This window comes from Corvus hawaiiensis, chromosome 1 (genome assembly GCF_020740725.1).
Source record: "Corvus hawaiiensis isolate bCorHaw1 chromosome 1, bCorHaw1.pri.cur, whole genome shotgun sequence".
Taxonomy (NCBI): domain Eukaryota; kingdom Metazoa; phylum Chordata; class Aves; order Passeriformes; family Corvidae; genus Corvus; species Corvus hawaiiensis.
The window spans coordinates 84,010,492-84,035,089 of NC_063213.1; the positions used below are offsets into that span (position 1 = coordinate 84,010,492).

Consider the following 24,598-nt stretch of genomic DNA (forward strand, 5'->3'; position numbering starts at 1 on the left):
TTAGCTCTAACATATCCTTATGTGAGTTTAAGGGTCAAACCAAGAATTTAACCTGATTTTAAGTAAACCTGTTATATCAATAAGGTAAAATTTTAAAAAAAGAAAAAAGTACAATTTTGTCTTAAAAATCCAAATTTGTTAAATATTAAAAAATTAGAAGAACATAGAAAATAAGACATTTATCTCAGAACTTTGTTAATTAACTTTGTTAATTTAAATATGATGACTGGTGTTCAAATGCTGCTTAGCAAGAGCAGCCTCTGTGTTATGGCTGTGCAGCCCAATGTTCAGAACACTGGAACAATTTCAGATTTTGAGTTCTGATTCTCTTACCTTCTTGTAGTGTCTTGCTGTGTAAGTCAGTGCTGGTTTGGATAAATTTGGAGGAAAAATATCCTCTGAGAGAAGGCAGGTTACAACCAGCCTTCCCCCACCAGGTTCGGGAAAAAAAGAAATTTTCCTTGAAGGAAAGTGAAAGAGATAAAAACTATTTATTTAACAAACACACAGGAAAAGGATAATAATGCTAAATAATAAAACCTCTCGCTGTGGAGAGAAAACCTGGGGAAATTTAAGAGTCCTTCTGTAGATCTCTCTTTCTCTCTCCTTGGAGCTTGGTCGTGGTGGGCCCTCCTCCAGGGCCTCCACCTCGGTGGAAAAAGTCCCGATGTGTTCTGATGTTGAAACAGTCCAGCAGAGAAAAAGGGAAAAAATCAAAGTCCCAGGAAAACAAAAGTTCAACTCTGTCTCCCTCTGGAGAAAAAGAAAGCCGAAAGCTGGCTGGAAAGCAAGCAGTGCTTCCTCCGCTCTCTACCACAGAAAGCAGAACACAGAGGAGTGTGTATCTCTGTGTCCTTGAAAACAAACTGTAAACTGCTTTGAAAGTTTTGCTGGGGTTTTTTTTCCTCTCCCCCCTCTCAGGCTCAGTTTAAAGGCACAGAAAGGCACAAAAGTAATTTCTGGGCATAGAGGAGTGATAGGGGATACAACATCATAAAGTCACCCGAAGACAGTCGGTTTTGTCTAGAATTTTAAAATGTCCTTGGGCACCTAAAACACAGGTAAGGGACCCTTGAACACAGGAATACCTACCTTTTATAAATATCCATTAACCAGGTGGAAAGGTTCACAAGTTCATGCCAACAAATTACAATCCCTATGCGTTCCAGACAGTGAGCATGAATTCAAGCTCATTTAGGCATCTTCCAGACTCAGGCTCACCCCTGGGCTGGCAGCTCAGGCTGTGAACAAGACCAGTGATGGGCTGCTTACACCAGGCTGTGGCAATTCCTAACTCATGACATTGGATGATGAGCTCAGCCTGTTTCTGCAATGGAGTAATATAGTGGATCTAAACCCACTGTTTATATAAGGAGAATAGTAGAGACTTTGAGATTACTGGGGATAAGAATATTTGCTGTTGTTTCAATCAGTAATGTTAATTTTGTTGGTCTGTTTGCCTAGTTAATTCATATATCAAAAGACAGCTATTTTTCAGGTGGCATCCCCATACACTGTTCAACACAATCTTTCATGAGAAGTCAAAATAGCCTAGACATGTTGCTGCCATGAAAAGCCTGAGCAGAGGAATTCTGCTGTAGAAAATCCACAGGGCTTTGGCCATGGAAGGGGAATGATGTTCCTGATGCTTCCTGGCTCTTCTGAAAATGGACTTGCTATTGTTAAGACTACCTTTGCCACATGAAAGTAGACAGCATTTTAAACCTTGCTGCTACTTTCCTCTTCCCCTGTGCCCCAACATTCTGATTGTCCAACAGGCATGGGCTATTCAAAGAGGAATTAATTGTAACTGTTTGAGGGTAGGGTTTTTCGATTGCTCTATTTAAATTCCTGCCCCCTAATGTTGTAACTGATTTTTTTGGACATTTTTGAAATGTTTTAGAGTTAGGATTATTTCCCCATGCTGACTACCTGTTCACAGATAGTTTGTGGAACTCATATGATCCACCTTTCTGCCCTGCAAGTGATGGTGGAGAAACACAAAGGTTTCCTGTGACAGGGAACAACATACTCCTTTCTGTTCATGTCAAAGCATCAGATTTAACTTAATGGCATTCATAATTCTTCAATCTCAATATCTTCAAAATTGCAATGACTTTATCTCCACCTTAATGCTTTTTTTAGTATACTTTGATATATTTGTGAAGGGAAAAAAATGAAATCTTTCTCTGACAGCCAAACCTGCACTTTTTATATGTGGTTGACTGTTTTATGTCCACTATAGCCACTGCTTCATGATAAAGCTGATCTTGTTTCTTTCAGATTATCCAAAAAATCTGTAAACATGAGTCTCATATCCTCTTAGGACTTTATGAAATTCAGAAAAGCATTGGTACAGTTAATAATATTAGTGAGATGCATTTAGTGATATAAGCAAGGACTTATCAGCCCCAATGATGATTGATTCTGCAGAAGTTGTAAGCATGGAACTTCCGGTTTTGGGCTTCTTTTGAAGTAAGAGTGACAAGCATAAGAAAGTAAATTGCTCTTTTGTCCTGGTATTTAATCCATGTATCCTAACTCTTTTTTCATTTGTTGGGGTTTTTTCCCATCATTATAGTATGTTTTCTTAAGTCTTGTATAAATTAAAGGCTAAGCTTAAAAAAAAAAAAAAAAAAAAGGGGAAAAAAAAAGAAAAGAGAGAAGAATCCTGTGTGGATCAATTGCCAGCAGTTTTCAACTGCAACAGGAAATCTGTACAAGTGACACCTTCATTATTTATTCCATTTTCTCAAAATGAGGAAAGGAACAATGTAGTTTTCCATATGATGAGCTTTCATAGTTATTAGATTATATTCTTTACACTATGCAGAATTACTTTATTGCCTTGAATATCGCATTTTCAAGGCAAACCCAGGAAATTGTATGTTTTGTCCAGCTGCCATTTATTGATGTTTATTTTTTTAACATGGTATCTTGTATGCAGTCCAAGTTGTTTTCTCTTGATGGGTTTCTGGAACTTGCATTCTTTTTGCTGTACAACATCTCTTAGAAGACAGGATTTTTGTGGGCATGTCTTGTCCAGGGATTCCATGGGGTCTAGAGACATAGCATACCTTGAAAATCCTTATTTGTGTCATGCAGTCATTTGTTGTATGGAAGAAACTTTATTGAACCCTGAGAATAATGTCTTCCTGAACATTGCAACTAGAAAAGAGGTGTCCCTAGTGCATGTGATTATGTGTGGAAGTATAGCCTCGCAGTATTAGAGTAGCAGCAGAAAGTAGGAAGTTGTGAGATTTTCCCCACACCAGCTTCTTGGTAAGGCCAACAAATATTTTAAATGCAATGACTATGCTAAATCAGCTCATCATATATCATTATCTTGAGATATCATCTCCTGGCTGATCATATCTGCTTCATTAATTACTTGAAGTATTGAAGAGTTATTGCCTTTTTATTTATTTTTCAGCAAACTGGCTTCTTAATGTTATTACCTAGGTTAATGTATTTATTTCTTTTGCAGGAACAGCATAGCAGCCTCAGCAGTTTGTGTTTTCAATCTGAGTGCAATAACTCAGGCCTTTAATGGACCCTTCAAATACCAGGAGAACTCTCGCTCTGCTTGGCTTCCATATCCCAATCCTAACCCTAATTTTCAGGTATGGATACGTGGGAGAAGTACAATATTTTATGTGAGCTTTCTTCAAAGTACTGTATGGTTCATAATTTATAAATCCAGTTTTGCACTATGTTGTAGCCTAAGACCTTAAAAACCCCTAAATTTAAAAAAGTGCTTAGGAGACCCCCTTATTTCAACATACTTAATTTTAATTTTATCCTTCCACAAAATAATTTGGATTGAAAACCAGATATACTTTGAAGGGTAGGAGGAAAAAGGCTTAACTTCAATCTTCTGTCAAAATAAAACAATATAGTTATCTGTCAAGGTGACATTAACTCTTGTCTGAACTATGATCAAACTGCTATTCTGTTTTACATTGTATTTGTGCTGTTAGGACCTAACAAATGGAACAGTGTCTGTCAGAAAAAAGGAAGTGTGAGGGAGGTGGTAAAAGAGGAGTGGTCAGAATTTTATATATTTTCATGTGCAAGGTAGTCCACACTCCTTGAAGAGTCAGATTAAAAGAATTTGCCATGTGTTGTGCCCCTCATTTGCAGTTGTTGGCCTCAGAGGGTGTAATCATCTGCAGCTGTCTGACAGTATAAAAGCAGTTAGTCCAAGGTGGGTTATTCAGAGGAAGTCTACAGAAAGAAAGGGGCATTTCAGTAAGCAGATATCCATTGTTTTCTTCTTTTGCATGGTCGCCAGTCCTACTAGGACAATTTTAATGAGTGTGCTTCTTGCAAGGGAGATGGAAAGAAAAGCAGCATTAATTTAGTGATTAAAAACAATAGCTTTTCATCAAGGTGCTTAAGTGTATTCACCTTTATCCACATTTCACCCTCCCTTAATCTCAATGCAATTTTGTAAGTTCACTTCTTCTCCTGGAACAGCTTTCCCTAGCTTGTAAGAGTCATAAGATCTTTTGCTAGCATGAAAAAGAATCACCCATTGGGGATCATTGGTAGTTTTAATTACTTCCTGATCCATGCAAATGAAGGAAAATAAGGCACAGGTTACAGGCTAGAGCCACAATACCTTTCCTAAGTGGTATGTTCGGCATTACCCAAGTGACAAGACTCTATTTAAGTACGCCAGAAGCCTGCAGAAGCGAGCTATGTTTGTATACAGCTTTTTACCTGTTGTAGAAATACTTGAATTGTCAAAATAGTCATAGGAAGAAGATCTAAGAGAGGCTAAATTTTTGAAGGAGAAAGCCTGAAAAAATTCTTGTATGTAAAAATCTTATCACCTTTCTGACTAGTAAGCACATCCAATAAAACTTATTAAACTCCCCCTACAAACCTTGCATTAATGTGGTGTTAATTACTGTGAGAACAGCCCATACTGAATGGTACTTACAAAGAAAGATGACAGTCTGATGGCTGTGTAAAAACAGTTTAAGTCTCTGCTGTACTGTTAGTGCACGTCTCCAAGTCCCAGTCAGGACAGGTGTTGAAATTTATTTCTAAGATGGCCTGGCTGATTTTAATAAAGCTGGTACTTCAATTTACAAGAACAGTGACAACAGTTGTATCATATCTCACTGAGCCACAAACAGCTTTGAAGGCAGAGCTAGTGTTAAAAGTGGTAATGTGGCCTTTTACAACAGAATATTGAAGGCAATTGATGTCAACTGATCTCTAGGTATCTCTAGTGATGTACAACTTCTGTTCTGTTGCTGATGCTGCTTTTTACTCCCTTGTAACTTTCTGTTACATTTCTGGCTCCATAACTGCAGCAGTGATGCATACTAGAAGCTAGTCTAATGCTTAGAGCTAGGTGTAACCATTTTTTGTGACTTGATGGGGCTTTAGAGTACACACTTCATGTAGATGAGATATATTCCTTGTGTGAGTCATTGGTTTCCTTCCAAGAAAGGACTTTTCTTCTGTAAAGTCCTTAGGATAAAAGATCGGAAGTTCTGTTTGTGTAGTCCCAGAAGTTGGTTTGTCCTCTGAGTATTTAACCTACTCAGCAGCAACAAAGAGAAGCATGTGATTGAAGGAAGATTACTGCTATGTAGATATAGTTTACATCAGACATTGTATTTCCAAGTCTGGATTATATTAATGAAATACTTTCCATGTTAGAATACTATTGGAGTCACAGTTTTGAGGAGCATTATTTTCATCAGAGATCATTGCTTTTCTTTTTAGACAGAGCAATGTCTATCGTAACACCAAGGACCATTTGATTTTCAGTGTACTATGAGTGTTCAGCTGGCATTTTTCCTGCTTGATAGATCCAGATAACTACTTCTATGTCATGGTTTATTTTTTTCACTGGTCTGACATACAGAGCAAGTAACTGTTTCCTTCCAGTTGCTAATTAGTCATTCTTCATCATCTGATCTCCCATTAAGAAATAATTTGACTTTTTTTAGCATTTGTGGATTTGGAACGATCACTCAATTTTGGATTGAAAACACGGTAATAATGAAAAAATAACTGGTAGGGTTTTGCACACTGTTATTTTGCTCGTGCTGTAATTCATGGCATAATTTATGACATAGTAAATCAGAATGAAAATTATGACTTAGTTATGCCTTTCACATCACCCAAATATTTGATAAATATTGTGAAGCAGTGCTTTACTTCTCTGATGCAATTATGACTGAGTAAATATGTGAATGTTTATATATTCCCATGCATTAAGAAGCTTTCTCTGTTGTGTCCTCAGAAGAACACAAATATGTTAAAATTAACTCCCACTTATTTTGCTTTGTTTATTTGTGTTTGAAACTTGTCCGTGAAGCTAGTGGATGTTTTCCTGTAAGAAAAGAGCCCAGTTTTCAGATTTAAAATATAGTCAGTTTCAAAGCAAAAAAGTCTTTGCTGTGGATAATATTTAATAGAGCTCTGCACTGTCCATTTTTGCTACTTAAGATAGAGTCCTAAGAAGCTTCTAGAACTGCATGTTGTATGTTCACCTGGGATTCCTGTCAGACCCTGGCTGCGGTAGGACTTATTTGTCTTTAACACTGAGGTCTGTGAAAATTATAAAGAAAACTAGTCAGAAAATAATTTAGTTTTTTGAATGGTAGTTCTTCTCCTTCCTGCCCTGTGAATGTAGGATATAGCAAAATATTTCCATAATCCACTTCTGCTGGTCAGTCTCATGCCCTTCCATATTGTTTAGAATTAGGGAGCCGCAGGAAAACTGAGCTTCCTCAATCCTTGGACAGTCTGGTTAGCACCAACATGGGACCTGGAAGTCGAATTCCACATTGTCATTGCAAGATACACTCTTGCTTTTATTTTCTTGTGCTGTAAATCAGAGAGTAAATCTATTGTTATTGTTAGCACATGTAGTCATGTTACTTTTCTGTGTTTACAGTGTGGCACCATGGACCAGGGTTTGTATGTAAATCTGACTGAGAGAAATCTTCAAGATGCACAAAAATTTTTCTTAATGCATGAAGTTGTTCAACCAGTTATTCCAATTCCTTACTTCATGGAAGACAACAGCCGATTTTCCCATGTGGTTGTGGATGTTGTGCAGGGCAAGGACATGCTTTTCCATATCATCTATCTTGCCACAGGTACGAACTCTTCATTGCTGTCATAACTACAAATGTTTATGAGGTCTTTGGGTTTTATGTTCTGTTAATTACTTATGGAATACGTGTACAGCACCTTGAACATCAGCTTTTCCTCTTTGACACTATCACTTTTCTATCTTCTACATTTTATGAATAGATTAATTTAGCCATTACAATGTATTTTATGTTATTTTTTGAACTTCAATTTTGGTGTCTGTTTCCTATTCTCCTTTGAAATTGTAAAGCTTGCGTGCTCTTGAGGGAGTCAAAAGCTGGACATTCTACAAACAGGACTTCTCAAGTTTCACTGTCTTATGTTCTTTTTACTTAGTTGAGGGTACAAAGTAAGGGCCCAAGATAAGATTGTTTAAGACCCTCTGATAAAGAAGTAATTTCGTAAATAGCAAATACAGCTACTGCTATTTCTATTTCTGAATTTTCTGCTCAAATATATTTTATTAACTTTCCTTTTCATCTCATTTTTAAGACATCCATTATGCAGATTTATACCCTGCCTTATTATTTGCCCATTTATATGTAAGCTTAGCAGTGAAAGAAAAACAACCCTCCACCTTATATTGCCTTGGTTACAGCTATTGCCTTCTTGGTTCAAAATTTCATTCTTAAAAACAGCGAGGGTGTTGGAGAATTGTTTTTGCAGAACAAGAATGCCCCCAGCTGAGATTGAAATAGTAGATTGGACTAATGTGTTTAAAGCCTCATGGCATAAAACTTAGGACAGTTCTTAAATACTTGGGCCTATGCACATTAGTCGGGAATAGCTCATCAAAGCAATGGTTTCTTAATGTTCAGTTTGTCTCATTGTGCTCCTTGAAAGCTAGGCAGTAACAGAAAAGCTTTTGATCGGTTAAAACTATGCTTGGATTTGACCAGTTCTAGTTAAAACAGCCTGCTGGTTGGTAAATCAGAGCATTTTAAGTGAAATCATGCTGACACTAAATGATGTTTGTATTGTAGAGGCCTCCTGATCAAACCTGAGTTACAGAAACATGCACAGAATTGACTTTATATGAAGAGACTATCACTGCACTGTGGGATATTTACATTATTTACAGTTTTGGAAGCACCAAGAATAATTGCTGTTGTCATAATTCTGATTGTCTTCAGGTTTCAGTTTCCCTTGGTGTGTTACCTTTTATGTTTGAGTCAGCAAATGAGGATCTAAAATTTTACGCTTCACAGTTCATTAATAAATTGTGTTCAGGAGTGATTCTGTGTTCTTTTTGTGCTGCTAAAAAAAGATATTGCTCCTATGCTCCTTGTGATCAGTGCTTGCCTTTCACTTTCATTCTTCTCTGTACGTCTGGTTTTGATCATTCATGGAAGCAGGGTACTTACCTTAGCTGGATCTTTAGTCTAAATTCAGCACATGCTTTTCTGTAACTGGACAGCATATGTTTTATAAGTGTTAGAAAGCATATGATAAAACCCCCATTCTATTCTTGAAGTTTTCTTGATGTAGTCAATTCTATTTCACATGTATTTCACTGAATCACAATGGATTTTTGTTAACATTACTTCTACCCCAATTGAGTGTAATTATTAAGACTTATTTTCTAAGAAATATTAATACTCACTTTTGGTAGAACTTGAAATTACCACACATGTTAATATACAAATACCACAGATACAGTGCATAAATGTAGATTAAAAATCCCAAGATGTACCAAATTACACGGACTACTATATTTATATATTAAGATTCTAGGAGAAAGGTGATACTTTGCCTTCCTTGGGGTGCAGATTATAATTCTAATTTCATTATATTGTTAATTGTGCAGCATCTTATTTCTCCTGACCTCTGCCTTTGCTTATGTAGAAGCTGTGGAGTAGTTAGCATGGAGTTTTCATCGGAAACTGAATATGATGAAAGATTACTGAGAAAAATGCCACTACTTCTGTTAACAACAGGAACTAAAAAGCAGTGGCCTTAACTTTGAAAATAAACAATAATTTTGGGAACAAACCAAGTTTAAGGCGCTTGAATTTCCCCAATGTCCGAGTTTACTCCCACATACAATGTCATCTACCCCAAGCTCTTAACGTCATAAAGCACGTGTATGTTTGGGAGAGATGAAAGACTGGGCTGACAGTTACTACCACTCTGAGAAATGTTGTTGTTGTATCTTTCCTGATTTAATTTATTTGCATTATTAAAAGTGGTGGTAAATTAAATTTGGAATTAAATTTTTACCATGATGCTCCATCTTCAAAAAAAAGACAAAGGGATGAAAGCTGACAAGGAGAAAAGGCTCTGGGGGTGCTAGTTGACACCTGGCTGAACATGAGCCAGCAGTGTGTCCAGGTGGCCAAGAAGGCCAATTGCATCCTGGCCTGTATCAGCAATAGTGTGGCCAGCAGGACCAAGGCTTGATTTCCCCCCTGTACTGCCCATTGGTGTGTCTGCACCTTGAAACTTGTGCTCAGATTCAGGCCCTTCACTACAAGAAGGACATTGAGGTGCTGGAGAGGGTCCAGAGAAGGGCAGTGAGGCTGATGAAGGGTCTGGAGCACAAGTCCCATGAGGAGCATGGGGTTGTTTAGCGTGAAGAAAAGAAGGCTCAGGGGGGACCTTATCATTCTTTACAACTGCCAGAAAAGAGGTTGTAGCCAGGTAGGGGTCAGTCTCTTCTCACAAGTAACAAGTGTTAGGACAAGAGGAAATGGCCCTCAGTTTTCCAGGGGAGATTTAGATTGTATACTAAGAAAAAATTCTTCACTGAAAGGGTGTTTAGGCATTGGAACAGGCTGCTCAGGTAAGTGGTGGAATCACCATCCCTGCAGGCATATGAAAGACATATAGGCTCAGGGACATGGTTTAGTGGTAGACTTGGCAGTGGTGGGTTAACAGTTGGACTTGATGATCTTAAAAATCTTTTCCAAGTTAAACAGTTCTATGATTCCATGACCTGGGGAGCAATGGTCTAGTGGGCATTCAGTCCCTGGGAAAGTCAAGGAGCACACCTCCTTGGAGCACACTTCTCTGGGCACATGATGGAGGAAAAAGTGATTTGGAGCATCCAGAAAGGGTTACGCTCATCTGAAAATCTCATTACTTTCTGTGGTAAAATGCATGAGGAGAGTAGTACGTAACTTTAGCAAGACTTTTGACACTGTCTCCCACAATATTCATATATCCCAATGAGAATGTATGGTCTGTATGGGTGGGCATCTGGATCTATAAAAGTTGCTAGAATGTCAGGCTCAGAGAGTAGTTTTAATGGGGTGGATAGAAGTGATAAGGAGCCAAGTACTGTCCTATTTGACATTTTTTAATCAGTGACCTGGAGGAGGAGAAGGAGCACACTCTATCATGTGTGCAGCTGACACCCCACTAGGGACCAGGAGTTACACTGGAGGATGTGCTATCCAAAGGACTGAAGGGATGCCATCACTGCAAAGACAGCCAATAGCATCTTGGGCTGTATTATCAGGAATGCAGCCAGGAGATCAACTTGTTCCCCAGTTTTGGCCTCCCCCAATACAAGAAGGACATGGATAATGTGGAGCAAATTCAGTGGAAGAGCACCTTCTCTTGGAGGCTGGAGCACTGTGCCCTAGGAGGGGAAGCTGAGGGATCTGGCCTTGTTCATCCCTGAGGAGAAAAGGCTTTGTGGAGAGCAGGATGCTGGTAACATCCTGCTAATACCTACAGGGAGTTTACGTGGAGAGCAGTGGCATGCTCTTCACACTGGTGCATGCTGGGAAGACAAGAGACAACACACAGAGAATTTCAGACTGCATATAAAGAAAAACTTTCTCACTTCTAGGACAGTCAAGCAACAGGTTGTGCAGTCTCCATTCTTGGGGGTTTTTGAAGCCAGAAAGCGACACAGTGTATTATAGCTAGCTGTCTTTTGAGCAGAAGGTTGGACTTGAGACCTTCTGATCTCCTTTCAGATCTAAATTATCCTGGGCTTATAGTATGCCAGTATCATGTCAAATTGGTTGGGCTGAATTGCATTTTTATTCAACAGTGTGGTAATAGATGTCATTGTACTTTCTGCTGCCTAAAGGAAAGTGCATTCAACTCTGATGTAAATTCTGTCAGTAAGCAATTTGCACTTAGCAGTGTAAAGCAGGATGGACCCAAACTATGCTGTGAGAGATGTACACCACATAACTTTTGTAGTTATAATTCATTCCAACGTTCTTCAAAAATTGTCTTTTAAAATGCACAAAGCTTCAGTGGAAAAGTAGGCATACAGATTGGATTTAATACGAATGAATGTTCTGCTGTCTTTGTTATTCAAAGAAAAAATCCCATTTTTTGAAACAGATGGCCAATAGTTAAGAGAAAGTTCTCTCTTCACTCCCTCACTTACCCACCCTGTTGTTAGAATACAAATACTACAGGGGAGAACAACCCTGGGAGTATAAAAGTATAATCTAGTTTCATTAAACCTTAAATAGATGTAGTATTACTTTAGGAGAGACTGGGAGTAGGCAAACAAATGCATTAATCTGCTGAGTCAACAGTCTTCATTTCCTAAACCTTTGCCAAGTCATCATTCTGCTCGGAGATTCTGGTGTGCTAGGACTTAACAACTACTGCTTATATAAAAAATGCACTTTGGCACTTTGGAGAAACATCTTAATCTTTCACTATACTGACTTCTAACACAGAATGAAGGGATATATCAATTCCTGCACATTTTGTGCTGCTGGCTTTGGGCAAGAAGAAATCACTGGAACAATTTTCAGTGATTTAGAAAGGAAAATCAAGGAAAGCATGCACAGATATTCTGAACTGAAAATCATCTATAACAATACATGAAAAGTAGAGCAAGCTAGAGAAACACTAAATATTCTTAAAACTCTTCAAGTTTGAAAGGCCTCTTTCTTTGTAAAAAAAAAAAAAAAAATCAATATGTCATAGTTTGTTTCCCTCCCTTCTCTCCCTTCTCCCCTCTCTTCATATTTTTTTCCTCCATTTTATTTCTTTCCTACCCTTTTCCTAGGTGTCCCATGGTTAAAAATGTTTCTGATATTTTTTTTTCAAAATAGGATGCTGCAACAAGAGCAAGTAGCCCTTATTCAGAGGACTTTTTCAAAATATATTTATTTACTCAAATGAATAAGAAAATTATTAGATAGAGTGTCTAGCTTGAGGGAATTATGAAAAAATGAACTTGGGACTTCAGAAAAGGTAGTACTTGCACTGTCTGGTGAAAAACTTTAAAGGTCATCCTTAAAAACTACTTGGTAAAAAAACTCCCATGTTTTTTCTGTTCTTCAATCCCACTGGACAGAGTATGTCCCCTCTGTATCCTGAGTAGAAAAGGTATATGCCCAGTGGTGATCTCGGTTATTGGGATTTATAGTACAGCATTGATGAAATTGTGGTGTGGCTGACCTAGTAAGAAAGTATGAAACCTCCAGAAAGGTTTATGGTTGGCTACATTGCATGTCTCTGAAGTGGATTGTTCACTGAAGTGAACCACAATTTTTATGCCATAAATCCAGGTTCTATCTGAGGCTTAAAGGTCACTGGAGGATGTTAACAGGTTTCCAAGAAGTTCTAAAAATTTCAGGTAGCAATGCAGAGAATAATGATGAAAATAATTCTGATGAAACACATACAGCAATTAGAATGAAAAAGTGAAGAGGTTTCATGAAGAAATTTCAAAAGGTATTTTTAGAAAATGCAGATGGAATTTTCATACATTTTCTTTTAGAAGGCTTAAAAATGTAGTAAAACTCCACAAAAGTAACATTTTTTCTCATGAAGCCCTGAAACTGTAGACTATACAGAAACTAGTCCCAACCTATTGAAGAGATTTGGAAGTTTGCATGAAACTCAGTTTGGGAATGCCATCATAACAGTTTGTATTTCTTCTGTTTGTCTTGCTAGATGGGAGCAGAGTACTCCTGATTTGAATCCTCTGTTCAACCTGATGCAAAGTACTCCCTGATTTGATTCCTCTGTGATTTTTGTTACAGTTCTATCTTGTACATTTTGGTTTTGTCATCAGTATGCTACATTTTGTTCTAGGAAACAACCCAAGGCCTTAGCGAGAAAAAGGCTGTGTGCATGTTTTTACTTAAAAATCTCTGATGAGATACTGTCATTTTCCTGGCAGACTGCAGCTTCTGATCAAAGTGTGCAGCTTTCACAGTTTAACATGCATAGTGTCAGAATATATGTAGTATCTGTGCAGTTGCCAACCTGAAAGCTATAAGCAAATATATATGCTTATATCTGTTTCATACGTGGTGAAGAGAGCAACAAAGCTTTAGTCGGCTGCATTTTTTCCAATTTGGTGCTTTTCCTGACTACATTATCTTAAGTGCATTGAGGTTCTTGGAAGTAATCTGTAGATAATTTCTGTCGAGAGGAAATACAGACTTTTCATCTCAGTTAAGAACCACTTTCTTCGTCTAGAAATTACAATATAAATGCAATAATGATAAGGACTCAAGCAGTTGTAATTCAAGTCAGAAGTCAACTGTGAAAGTAATAGGTAGTCTATTTGTATGTATTAATTCTTTCTAGCTCAGAAACAGGGGAATCTGAGTATACATGGATAATGGGGCATATACACTGTGGCACACAGTTGTCACTCTTTAAAACCATTTCTCTTTTGTTGTTACAGAAAGCACAGTTGTTTTGTTTTTTATCCCTTTGCTTTACAAAGGTATAGTGCGCTTTTTCAGAGTTGTAAAGCACCCTGGCAGTGGTTTTAAAACCATTTCCCTGTAACTTGTTACCCTTCTGGCCTTAGGCAATGTCATTTTAAGATGCTCGAGGCAAGGATACTCATCCTGTAACTTTGATCAGATGCTCACCAGTTACCAGTGGAAAACTGGTGCATGTTGGAAGACACCAGTCTTAACAGCAACATGGTGATCTTTAACATTTGTTTCAAAAAGTCAAACAGTAAACCATAACATTAATAACCTTCCTCTCTTCTGCTTTTGCAGTGACACCTACCTCTGATAAAGAAAAACCATAGCTGAATTAATACTTTGTTTATATTATTAATCTTTTCATGAAACTTTTGGCTGCAAAGTTAAAAAAAAAGATGTAAAAGATTGCATGGTTTTGTCTTGAAGAGTCTAATGTTCACTCTGGGATTTATGCTAGCTTTTCAAAGGCTTGCTATATATTTCTGCTGGCATATTTATGTTATTTTCTATGTAGAATATCTCTAAAGGCAAAGAAAGATAATGCAAACCTTCGTTGTTTTTCTATATAATTTAAATGAAGGAATGTTGATTTTTCGCTGCCTTGTGTATTGTATCATCTGTACTGGGCAAAATGGTTTCAAAATGGTGCTAAATGAGAGTGGCTACATCTAAAGTAAAGGTTATGGAGTTATAAATGATACTATGGGGCTCCAGAGGATCAAAGCCAGCATTTAAAATGTCCAGCAGTACTGATTTCCCTTGGCTTTATCACTGTGTATAGAGATAAATCATTCTGCCAGATCCAGCTGGTGAGCTTTCTTAATAAATAGATGGCTCTAACTAGAGCTGGTTAAATTATTCATTGACAGCAATTTATATGTGAGAATTGTAGCCCTTTATTTGGTTCACAAATTACCCAGCACTTATTTGTAGTAATTTTTTGTTATTATAATCAACCCATAAATAGGTCATGATTTTGATTAGTTTGTTGCTGCTATTTGCTCATAGTGTTTGTTCATATATTAGTTATCATGCTCATGACTTGCCTGCTGCAAGTAGATGGTTTTCTGTTTTCTCAAGGGACAAATTTAAGAAGAGAAGCCCTTTCTTGCTGTTCACAAATTATCATTATGTCTTTATAATTGCCCAGCTCTGTCAGATAAAGACTATAAATAAATGTCCAAAGAACATACGGTGTGTGCACTTCTGTGCTGCCACTGGAAATCAGAATTGCTGCAAGAAGCTACTGGCTGAAGAACAGCTGGCTCTGCTTGCATGGGAGTGAGATTAATGTGTGGGCCAGGGAGGGAAACAGATTGTAAAGAGCTGGAGACAAAGTCTCAACCTTCCATTAAAAAAAGAACAGCTCCTCTTTATCATAGTTATGCTGAGCTTTGAAATCCTGTTTGACTACTTTATAAACTTAGAATGGCCAAGTAGCCTTTCCTTCTTCCTATTTTTTTTGTTGCAACTATCACCTCTTGTTCCTGGAAGAGAAACTAGACTTGACAACCCCTGTGTTCATTTATTGTTATCTAATTCTAATGCATAGAATGTGAAGCTGTGAGCAAGAGCTTATCTTGCATGGTGCTCAGTGTTGTCCTGCTGTCTCCAAAGCAAAGATCTATTATGATCTACGCTTACCTTCAAAACCCTCATTTTGCCCCAATACTTTGCAGTGCCAGTCAACAGGCTTGGTCTTAATTTTGGAAACAGTGTTGGAATTAGCTTTATTTTGGGGTGAAATTTGATCTTTGTACCAACTGTGTAGCCCTTGTATGAGTACACAGTACTCAGGACCCTTTCTGAGAGATGTGGGGAAGAAGCTTTCCCTTTGAAGAGACTTAACTTTGTCACATGTTGCTGAGCATTGTGAACTTCTTTAGAATGATCTCTAGGGCCTTTTGCTTTTATAAAAGCCTTTCTTTTAAGGTGGACATGCATAAGAGTGACTCAATAAATGCATGCCAACCAAAGAAGAAAGTGGAATAGTTAAATCATAGGAAGAAAGAAAAGTTTGAACCTTACATTAAACTCAGCTTCGACCTTAAAAACCCCAAAACTGGATCACAAGTATTTTTCCATGATATGTACAATATTTAGTGTGAGCTGTCAGGAAAGCAGTCATTAAATGGGATATTCTACTGAACTCCTGGTTTTGTTGATGTTTATGAGCTTCTTCATTCTGCATCATTTTTCCTGGTAAACCTCAATAAATCCAGATGTTTATAACTAAGCATATACAAGCAGTGTCACTAGTAATCACTGGGGTTTTTTTCCTTGTGCTTACCTAGATCTGGTCATAGGCCATGTCAAATCTTAACAAGCTAAAGAATTTCTCAATAAAGATATGCCTTATTCACTTTGTTCTGTGTCTTTTAAGTCATCAAAATGTGAAGATCCTTTATTACAGATATTGTGGTCTTTGTGTGAAAAGTCCTGTAACCTGCAGGTTATATCATAAAAGGTAGATTAGGTTCCATGCATTTTACTGTAATCAAGTCTCTGGGTAAGACTCATAATATTTGCAGCAAAGAGTTACTTGTTTACAGATTAATTATTCTAATTTTTAGGGGTTTTTTATTTTTCTTTCTTATCTCATAAATCTTGGAAATTTGGTCCTATGGCCGCACACCTTTAGGAGGAATAGCCATGACTGCAAACAGTAGATCACTTACCCAGGAAATAAAAGATTTTAAACTAATAAGATCTGTGAGACTTTCTGGTTATTGCCAGATATCCTAGACCATTATATAAAGAATGTAATGTAATGTAATGTAATGTAGTATAATTGTATGTATTGTATGCCATGGCTATGTACTATGGCTATGGCTGCTCTAATGTAGTAGTGAGGGTGATGAGATGAACAGCTTCTAGTGAGAGGTTTTGAGATTTATTTCTCTAATCCCAACTTTGTTTCTGTTTCCTGTTAATTTAATTTCTTATTTACTTTACTTTGATTAGAAAAAAAAAATCAGCATCATTCTTTCCTTCTCTATTTCTCAGCAAAAGCTGAGTTTTATGCTGAAATTTCTGCTGAGGTTCCATATGAATATATGTACTGGATTTGACACATCCTGGGACTGAGGCACAGGGGCACATGCTATGCAAACTACAAATGAGTTTGAGTAGAGGATAGTTCCTGAAACTTTCTCTTCAGTCAAGTTGGTGAGGCTTCTGGATCTGTACAGTAGTTAGTTGTCTTTCTGATGCTTCCAATGAAAATAACCACATACGACTCAGTTAAGAGATCAGGCAAGGTTTGTTGTGGGTTATTATCTGAGAAACAGTCTTCTTCACTTGTACATCTAAATGCTTCTTTGATCTGGGCACTGAAAAATTTATTCAGTGGGAAAGCACTATCATATTCATAGCATGTGTTGGGTCGTACAAGGTATTTGTTGTTTTGGTGGAACGAAGGAAGGCAATAAAAAAAATAATAGGAGCTGTAAGCACTCCCTGTCCAGTCAGATCCAATCAGAGTTAATGCCTCTCAACTTTGGAAGACTGGCGGAGATCCAAGGCTTGTACTGGATAGTAATTTTTTCCTTCATGCACAGTGTGGCATTCTTCACTGCTGCTCTGTGTCAGATGGCAAGCCTTAAATCACACAAACCACTTCATCTCACGATTAATATCTATGTTTATTACCTACTCTACTACTTTAGTTAGAGGTTACACAGCTCTTCAGATGTGCTCATCTCCACTATCTGGGAAGTCCAGTCCTAGATACTGATTAAGCATTTTAGAAGATCTCTTCAAAATCAGAGTTTTCTGTTCATGAGAAGTTTATGGGAAATTAATATAGACTTCTTTGTTTGTTTCATAGTCAGTTGTAGACACCAGTCCAGAGTAACAACCTTATGGTTTTATTTCTTTCTCTTTTCAGAATCCAGGATATTGAAATTGCGTGTCTCTTGACAAATGGAATCTTTCCCATTTAGAACCATAAGAATTCTTGTATCATCTTTGCCTCAGGGCATCAGGTTTTGTGTGTGTATGTGTCATTTTTAGTACAGTAAAAGCTGGATTTTGCCAGAAAAAAGGGACTGTAATTTCAATATATTGCCAAATGGGCATTCTCTGGGATAGGTGTTATTCACATGTAGCTCTTGATTTTGGATCTGTTTAGTTGCTATCTAATTGTACTTATGGAGTAAAATTTTGGGAACAAAACCATGTGGTCAGTCACAGTCTTCTCAGCTAGCTATATCTGAACTGCTGCCTAGGTTGTCCTAGTTTATGTCTGGAAGTACAAACTAGGCAACTCATCATCTAGTGTGTACAACCTTAAGTACAGCCCTAAGCAGTCCTTATATAATTGTTTCTTCTGATAGTGTTGGTTTAAAAGTAGGATTCATATCCTATAGACCAAAACATCCGAGACTTCTGAAGACATCTGATGGGAATCTTGGTACTGATAGTCTCATAGCACATGCTCACAGGTCAGTGTGGATATTGGCAGCATCTGTTTGATTCAAATGTAGTAATAAAAGTATGATCAACACTAATATATGTACAGTTTGTTTTGTTTGTAGGCTTGGTGCCCCAAAATGGTCTTGGTAATCTATATAATGTTGAATCTGACATTGTTGAAGTCCATTCCTTTCCAAGCTGGAAGAATGTATCTTTTTATATGCCAAATTATTTTAGTGTCATGCAGGACAAAAAAAAATGTTTTACTGGCCTTCTTTGAGCATGCTGATATAATTTTTCATGGTCACTGTATTTATTTTTATTACTGAGTACGTTTGTAGGCAGAACTTGGGTAATTTAAATAAGAATTCAGAATGAGAATATTGTTTGGTAAAATCAAGAAATGTTTGCTCGACACTGTTACAAATCATGCCTTGATCTACATGGCCTGCTTGACATTTCCTGACACCTCCCCAAGGAAGAAAAAGAGTGTGAGGTACTAGAGCCAAGTTTGAAATTCTTGTCCATCATCTCTTTGCCAAGTCCTGAGAAACAGCTCTCTTTTCCCCAACTCATTAAAGCCTCATCTAAAGATTTTATGCTGTAGTTTTAACCATATCCTCTCTGCTTAAATAGCATTTCTTAAACCAATGGTAGTAACTAAAGTATTGTTATTCACATTTTTATATAACTTCCTGAAGGGGTTAGAAATGGTGATACCTCGTATAGGGACATGATCAAGTAGCTGTGCACTGAGAAAATTGGATACATTTCTCAGGGATTATTCTCAGCAATAAACACAGCAACTCAACATAGAAGGGTCAGTCTGTTAAAGATGTCATCTGGATGGCAGCAACATTCGTGGGTGTGTGTAGAACTGAACTTTAATGCCTCATAATTTCAGAGTTCAAAGCCATTTCTTGCACCTCCATGTTGAATGGTTGATCCAGAAGAGAAGGGGCTGCTGTGAATGGGGATGAGCCCTCCCAAATCCACTTGCTGGCACTGTTTTGATGTGCATGCAGAGCACACAGTTCATGTGGCCATGCAGCTATCAAACCAAGGAGGTAGAGAATTCATCTAGAGAGGTGATGCCTTGTTCCCTGCTCCAAGGATTATTAAAATATTGCCCAATGACTTTTTAATTTAGCAGTAAGTTCCTGAAAATTCCCTAAGGACATGCAGGGCATAAAAAAAACATCAATGATTTTTCTTGGCTGCAGCTGAGACTTTTCTGTCTTTGGTCCAGATTTCTCCTAAATAGTGAGGGCGAATAGAGTAACTGCCTGTCACTGGTTTTGAATTTGTCATGGAATCAAGTCAGTGGGCAAGCAAGCAGCATAACAAAAGAAGTTTTAAATCTTCAGTAGGGAAATGTACCTGTTAAAGTATTTATGATTGGATATTGTTATAGTTACATGAAACAGTTTTACAAAAAGTGACGTTTCAAGATTGAATTTTTTTCACTTTAGGTGGTACTACTATTCTGAATATCAGTTTCACGCATGAAATCTAGAGAAAAAAAGTTGGTAATTGAATCCAGATTTCACAAGTGTCCAAATTGTTTCATAACAAAAGTTTCTTTATTAATTGTTATTCTTTATTTATTCTCTATTAAAACTTTTATCATTGGAAAATAATTATATGAGATTTCAAATTAACCATAGATAAAAGATACCCCTTCATAAAGTCTTAAAGTAGATAATGCTTTGTCTGAAGAGGTGAAAGGAATGTATCACAGAATGAAATGTTAATAAATGTTTTCTAATCAACTATAGTCTGTTAAAAAACTGTAGCTGCTATATCATTTGCTTATAGGTATTCTACAGACACGTTACTTCTAAGTGGAGTACATGACCTGTTATGGATAGATTAATTTTCAACTTAGACGAAATGTTATGAATTTCTATCTCAGCTGCAAGTCACATCTGTGGCAAGCTGAAAAATCTTCTATAAGATTGGAAATAGAAGTAGTAGATAAAGGTAGGCCAGTGAGCATGATTCATTAAAAATACATACATTTTGGAATTGTTGAAATTTTATTTATTTATGTGTTTATTTATTGGTCAGGCAAGAAAAAACAGCTGGTTTAGATCTAGGAAGGGTACAACTTTTCCACTAGAGTATATAAGCATCGGTCTAATATGCTGAGATAGTTTCATTTTCTTTGTGAAAGAAACAGACATAAATGATGTGGTGGCTGAGACATGTAATTCAGCATGTACTTGTTATTTAGTGTAGGTTTTTGCTTGATCTGGAAAAGACCAAAAGCAGAGAGAAGATATTTCAGTTTGAGGAGTTAGCAGCTTCAACTTTATAGAAATAGTCTTTCAAAAAATGGCATACTGCTTTGGTTTAGCTGCCAGTTGCTTTGCATCTTAGTCTCAAGTAGATCTGAATTTCCCTTTAGAGCTTGAATTCTCTATTTGAATAATTTTTGAATGAGCCTGACTGGAGCTGGATTTAAATTCCTATTTGAGACGCAAAATGGCTGCTGAGGGATGGTACACAAATTGCCCTATTTCCTAAACTTAAATACCTTTTTGATTCATAGGAAATCCTACTAGTGGAAATATATAATAATGTGTTGTACTTTATGGAGCAGTGAATATTTTCTGTACTAAATGCAGGTATTTAACTCTTTGTATGGTAGCTACTGGAAGAAAGCTTTGCTAATTCAACTGCAAACTGACTATATGCTTGATGCTTTTGAGACATTTTAACACATAGGAGTTAAATCTACAGGGGACAGAAGTGTTCTAAAGAATGTTGTATGTTTACAAAGTTTTCCTCTGCAAAACAGTAGAGAGAGGATTGAGATGGTGATTCTCCCGATTTCCATTGATAGATACATCCCAAAATTGTTTTATCTTAAAATGGAAGCAATTTTTAAAAAATTCTATTTTATTCTTTTTTAGAGAGGGAATTTGTTCTGTAATCCTCATTGGGCTACATATGTCATGAATTCGTATGTTCTTTTTGTCCTCCCAGACACATGGCTTTGAAGAAAGGTCTTTGTTTTTTAATAACTAGTATCTAGATCAACACTTTTTTATTCAAAAGGTTAAGTCAATAGTTCTAATTTCTGTGTAGAAAGGATAGCTCATAAATATTCCCTTAAAAAAAAAAAAAAAGTATATAATTTTGATATACTACTATGAGAAAGTCCTCTAGTTGAAGAGGCACAACTGAGTTTCTCTTGGAATAGCCACTAGGGCATTAAGAAGCTTGCTAATAATTTTAGAAGGTATGCAAATAGATTGTGAAAAAAAGTAGAAGTAGTAGATAAAGGTGGTCCAGAGAGGTAAAATTGCTCCTTGCGGATTCTTAATAGCAGATAAATGAGTTAAATTCTCTCCCCTTCATGGAAGTCTGGGGATGTGTAATAGACCATCAGACCTCCTTTGTTGACAAGCATTATTAAAAATGTATCTTATTTCAGTGTTGTTTTAAAATAATTTCCAATACTATAAGGAAGAACATCAATATTTACTTGAAATAGAATAGGAAAGAGGGAATAAGAAGGAGTCAGAGCCAAATATAAAGAACATAAATCTAAAATATTATGTGTACTTGCTTTTTATAGACTGTCTTTCAAAACTGCTGTAGTTGCATCTAAGAATTGAAAAACAAAACCACACCAGATTGCAGAAATACTTGGGGTCTTACGCAGATAAGGATAATTTAATATAGGGTTTTTCTGTGTTTTTCTTCTACTGCTTCCAAAGCTCTCTTCCAAGAAAGAGTCAAACCTTTCCTGTTTCCTAAGTTAAGCAACTATTCTGTGTTTGAAGCTGTTAACACACTAAGGACTGTGTGGTATAACTGTATATAATTTAAAATTAGCTTTTAATAAATATATTAAATTATGCATGTACCTTTTCAACACTTCCTTTTTTTTTCCTTTCTAATTGCCAAGACACCAGACAACTGAATGTCGCATTTTAAGATTGCTATGTATTACATATAGTTTCACAAAAAGCAGAAAACTTTATTTCATTAGTAGTTGAAGTTGCTTTTTCTTAAATTTAGAGTCTTAACTTCCCTGGTAATTTTTGTTAACTTCTCTGTCTGATAACACACCAGCAGAGCAGCAATGACCATGGACTTTCCTAAAAGCTTTTAAGATGTAAAATTCGATGCTGCTATATGGCCAAATATCCTTAGATTATTATTACTCTCTAGCAATAGCAGTACTACATAAACAGTCTCTGAAATGCAAAGCCCTTTGATACTGAGCATGGGGAAAAAATGATTTGCTTCAAATTCTGGAATAATAAAAAACTGACACACCCTATTTTTCTTTTTGTAACATACCTAGAACAGACATGTTTTTATACCTGTTTTTTACTTCACATGGGGTCAAAAATCCCAAGACCAAACATATTCATGATTTTGTACTAAGGTCTTACATGAACAAGCTGCAAGTTTTTTCAAGCCCCAAAATGTAGCTTTTTTTTTTTTTTTTTTTTTTTTTTTTTGACTAACTTTAGTTAATTTAATTTACTGAAATTTCATTAGATGCCAGTGGGCAATGATTTATGACTTTTACACTTGCATACTTCTTTTTTCCTCCAAGTATCCTGCAATAGAGTGGGGAAAACTAAGAGACCTGAACAAGGGAAAGCTTAAGCTTTTCTGTTTCCTGCAAGTGATGGCACAGGAGTAACCAGCGTTTCATTTAGCCCTTTTTTGGTGTTTAAAAATAAATCTCCATATCAACAGGACAGATAAATTTGAAACATTTCTCAGAGAAATGCAACAAAATTCTTTTTTCTATTTCTAGCTGCAGTATTTAATAGAAGGTTTTGTTGTAGTTACATAATTGCCTTTTTGATCTAACAAATGTGCTTTATATCTCTATTTCTCTTATTATCCACCCTTGCCTTGTTATCATCACAATGATAATGACCTGTAATTGTGAGGCAGTCACAATGGTTTATTGTTTAAATCCTTCCTAAGCTTTCTTGAACATTTCTTTCTCTGCTAAGCCCACAAAACAGAACATTCAGATTTTTAACCTCCATTTTTGTCTGATACTTGTAGAAAAATCACATCTATGTATTTTATTACACCATGAAAATATATTAAAAGTAGAGCAAAAGAACAAGTTAACTATCACACTGATCAGGTTGTTCAAAGACCGATTTAGTTTCAAATGGAGAGGCAAACATGAAAAACAGCTCTGAAAATAAAAAGATAAATTAAAAAAAAAATTGAAATTTATATCTTGATGAAGCATCACAATTCCATATTCATTTTGAAGTTCTCTCTTTTCCCTAAAAAATTAATGAATATACATCTAAAATTATAAAAATATTTAAAGTTGTAAATTATTGTGGGAATTTAAAAATTAAATTATATTATTTTTATTTTCTGTGTCATTGTACAAGTACTATGCTTACCCATAGTATATTTTTCATTTTTAAAGAAGAAGGGTAGAAGCCCAGTCTTTCGCATGTCCCTTGGGCTGGAGCATGATTAAAAATGTATTCTTGTATTTCAAGTATAACTATGTATCTCGGAAACCTGAAGGTAAAAGATAAATTAAGTTACAGAGCATGGTTATATTATCTTATCTTCTAAATGTGCCATTGCTTTAAATTAAACTGTACCCCACCCCCATGTGGGAAAAGAGATAATAGCCAGAGCATTAATTATCCATATTCTACTGATGATTTAACTAATTTTAAAGTTATTCTTAGAAAGGGCGGAGAAGAGTAGGATTTAAATCCCATGTATTCTGTGTACCATATGTATCTTTTTTGATGTTAGACAGATTGCTAAATCATAAATCCTGGGCTTCCCCTTTTTAGGCTGAACCAGCTGCTGCATTAGTTGTTCCTGCATCTTTTTTTTCTGTGCTGAGCGCACTAAAGCCCTTATGCAACCTAATACTTTCTGTTTGTTGGAATCATTTTCTGCTGTTAGCCAAATGCGCATTCTGCTTCGTGGTAGGGCTTTTTCCCCTTCCTGTGGTGGAGGAAAGCAAATATTGATGATACATTATTTTTACAGTGGCTGAATGGTTATCAATCACCTTGCTCATTCTTTGATTTTTTACTATTACACATTCTGTTAATCAATTTTATATTTGGTGTTTCAATTTTTTATTCTGAGAGAACTCTGCCTTGAAGATGACCCTAATGCCCTATTTTTTTTGTTTGTTTCTATGGTGTTTAATATAATTTTTATGTGATTAATATAAACACTGTTTATATGCACATATGGATATTATTTACAAGATATTTAACATTATCAGATTTTTTTTCCTTCAGTTTCAATAGTCTTAAAGCTCTCTGAATGCTTTTATTTTCCAGTGGGAAAAATAATTTGTATACAACAAATAAGATGCAAAACCAGTGCATAATGGATAAAATTAAAGTAGTTATTGAATATAA

General features: G+C 36.3%; 1 protein-coding gene across 6 annotated transcripts in view; it reads left to right on the forward strand.

Moving 5' to 3' along the window:
* SEMA5A (semaphorin 5A) overlaps nt 1-24,598 on the forward strand; it is a 322,127-nt gene that overhangs the window by 196,137 nt on the left and 101,392 nt on the right. For all 6 annotated transcript variants that reach the window (XM_048312054.1, XM_048312077.1, XM_048312047.1 and 3 more), the window contains 2 exons: nt 3,488-3,623; nt 6,926-7,130. In XM_048312054.1, coding sequence (XP_048168011.1) covers nt 3,488-3,623; nt 6,926-7,130 — 341 coding nt within the window. The remainder of the gene's footprint in view (nt 1-3,487; nt 3,624-6,925; nt 7,131-24,598) is intronic.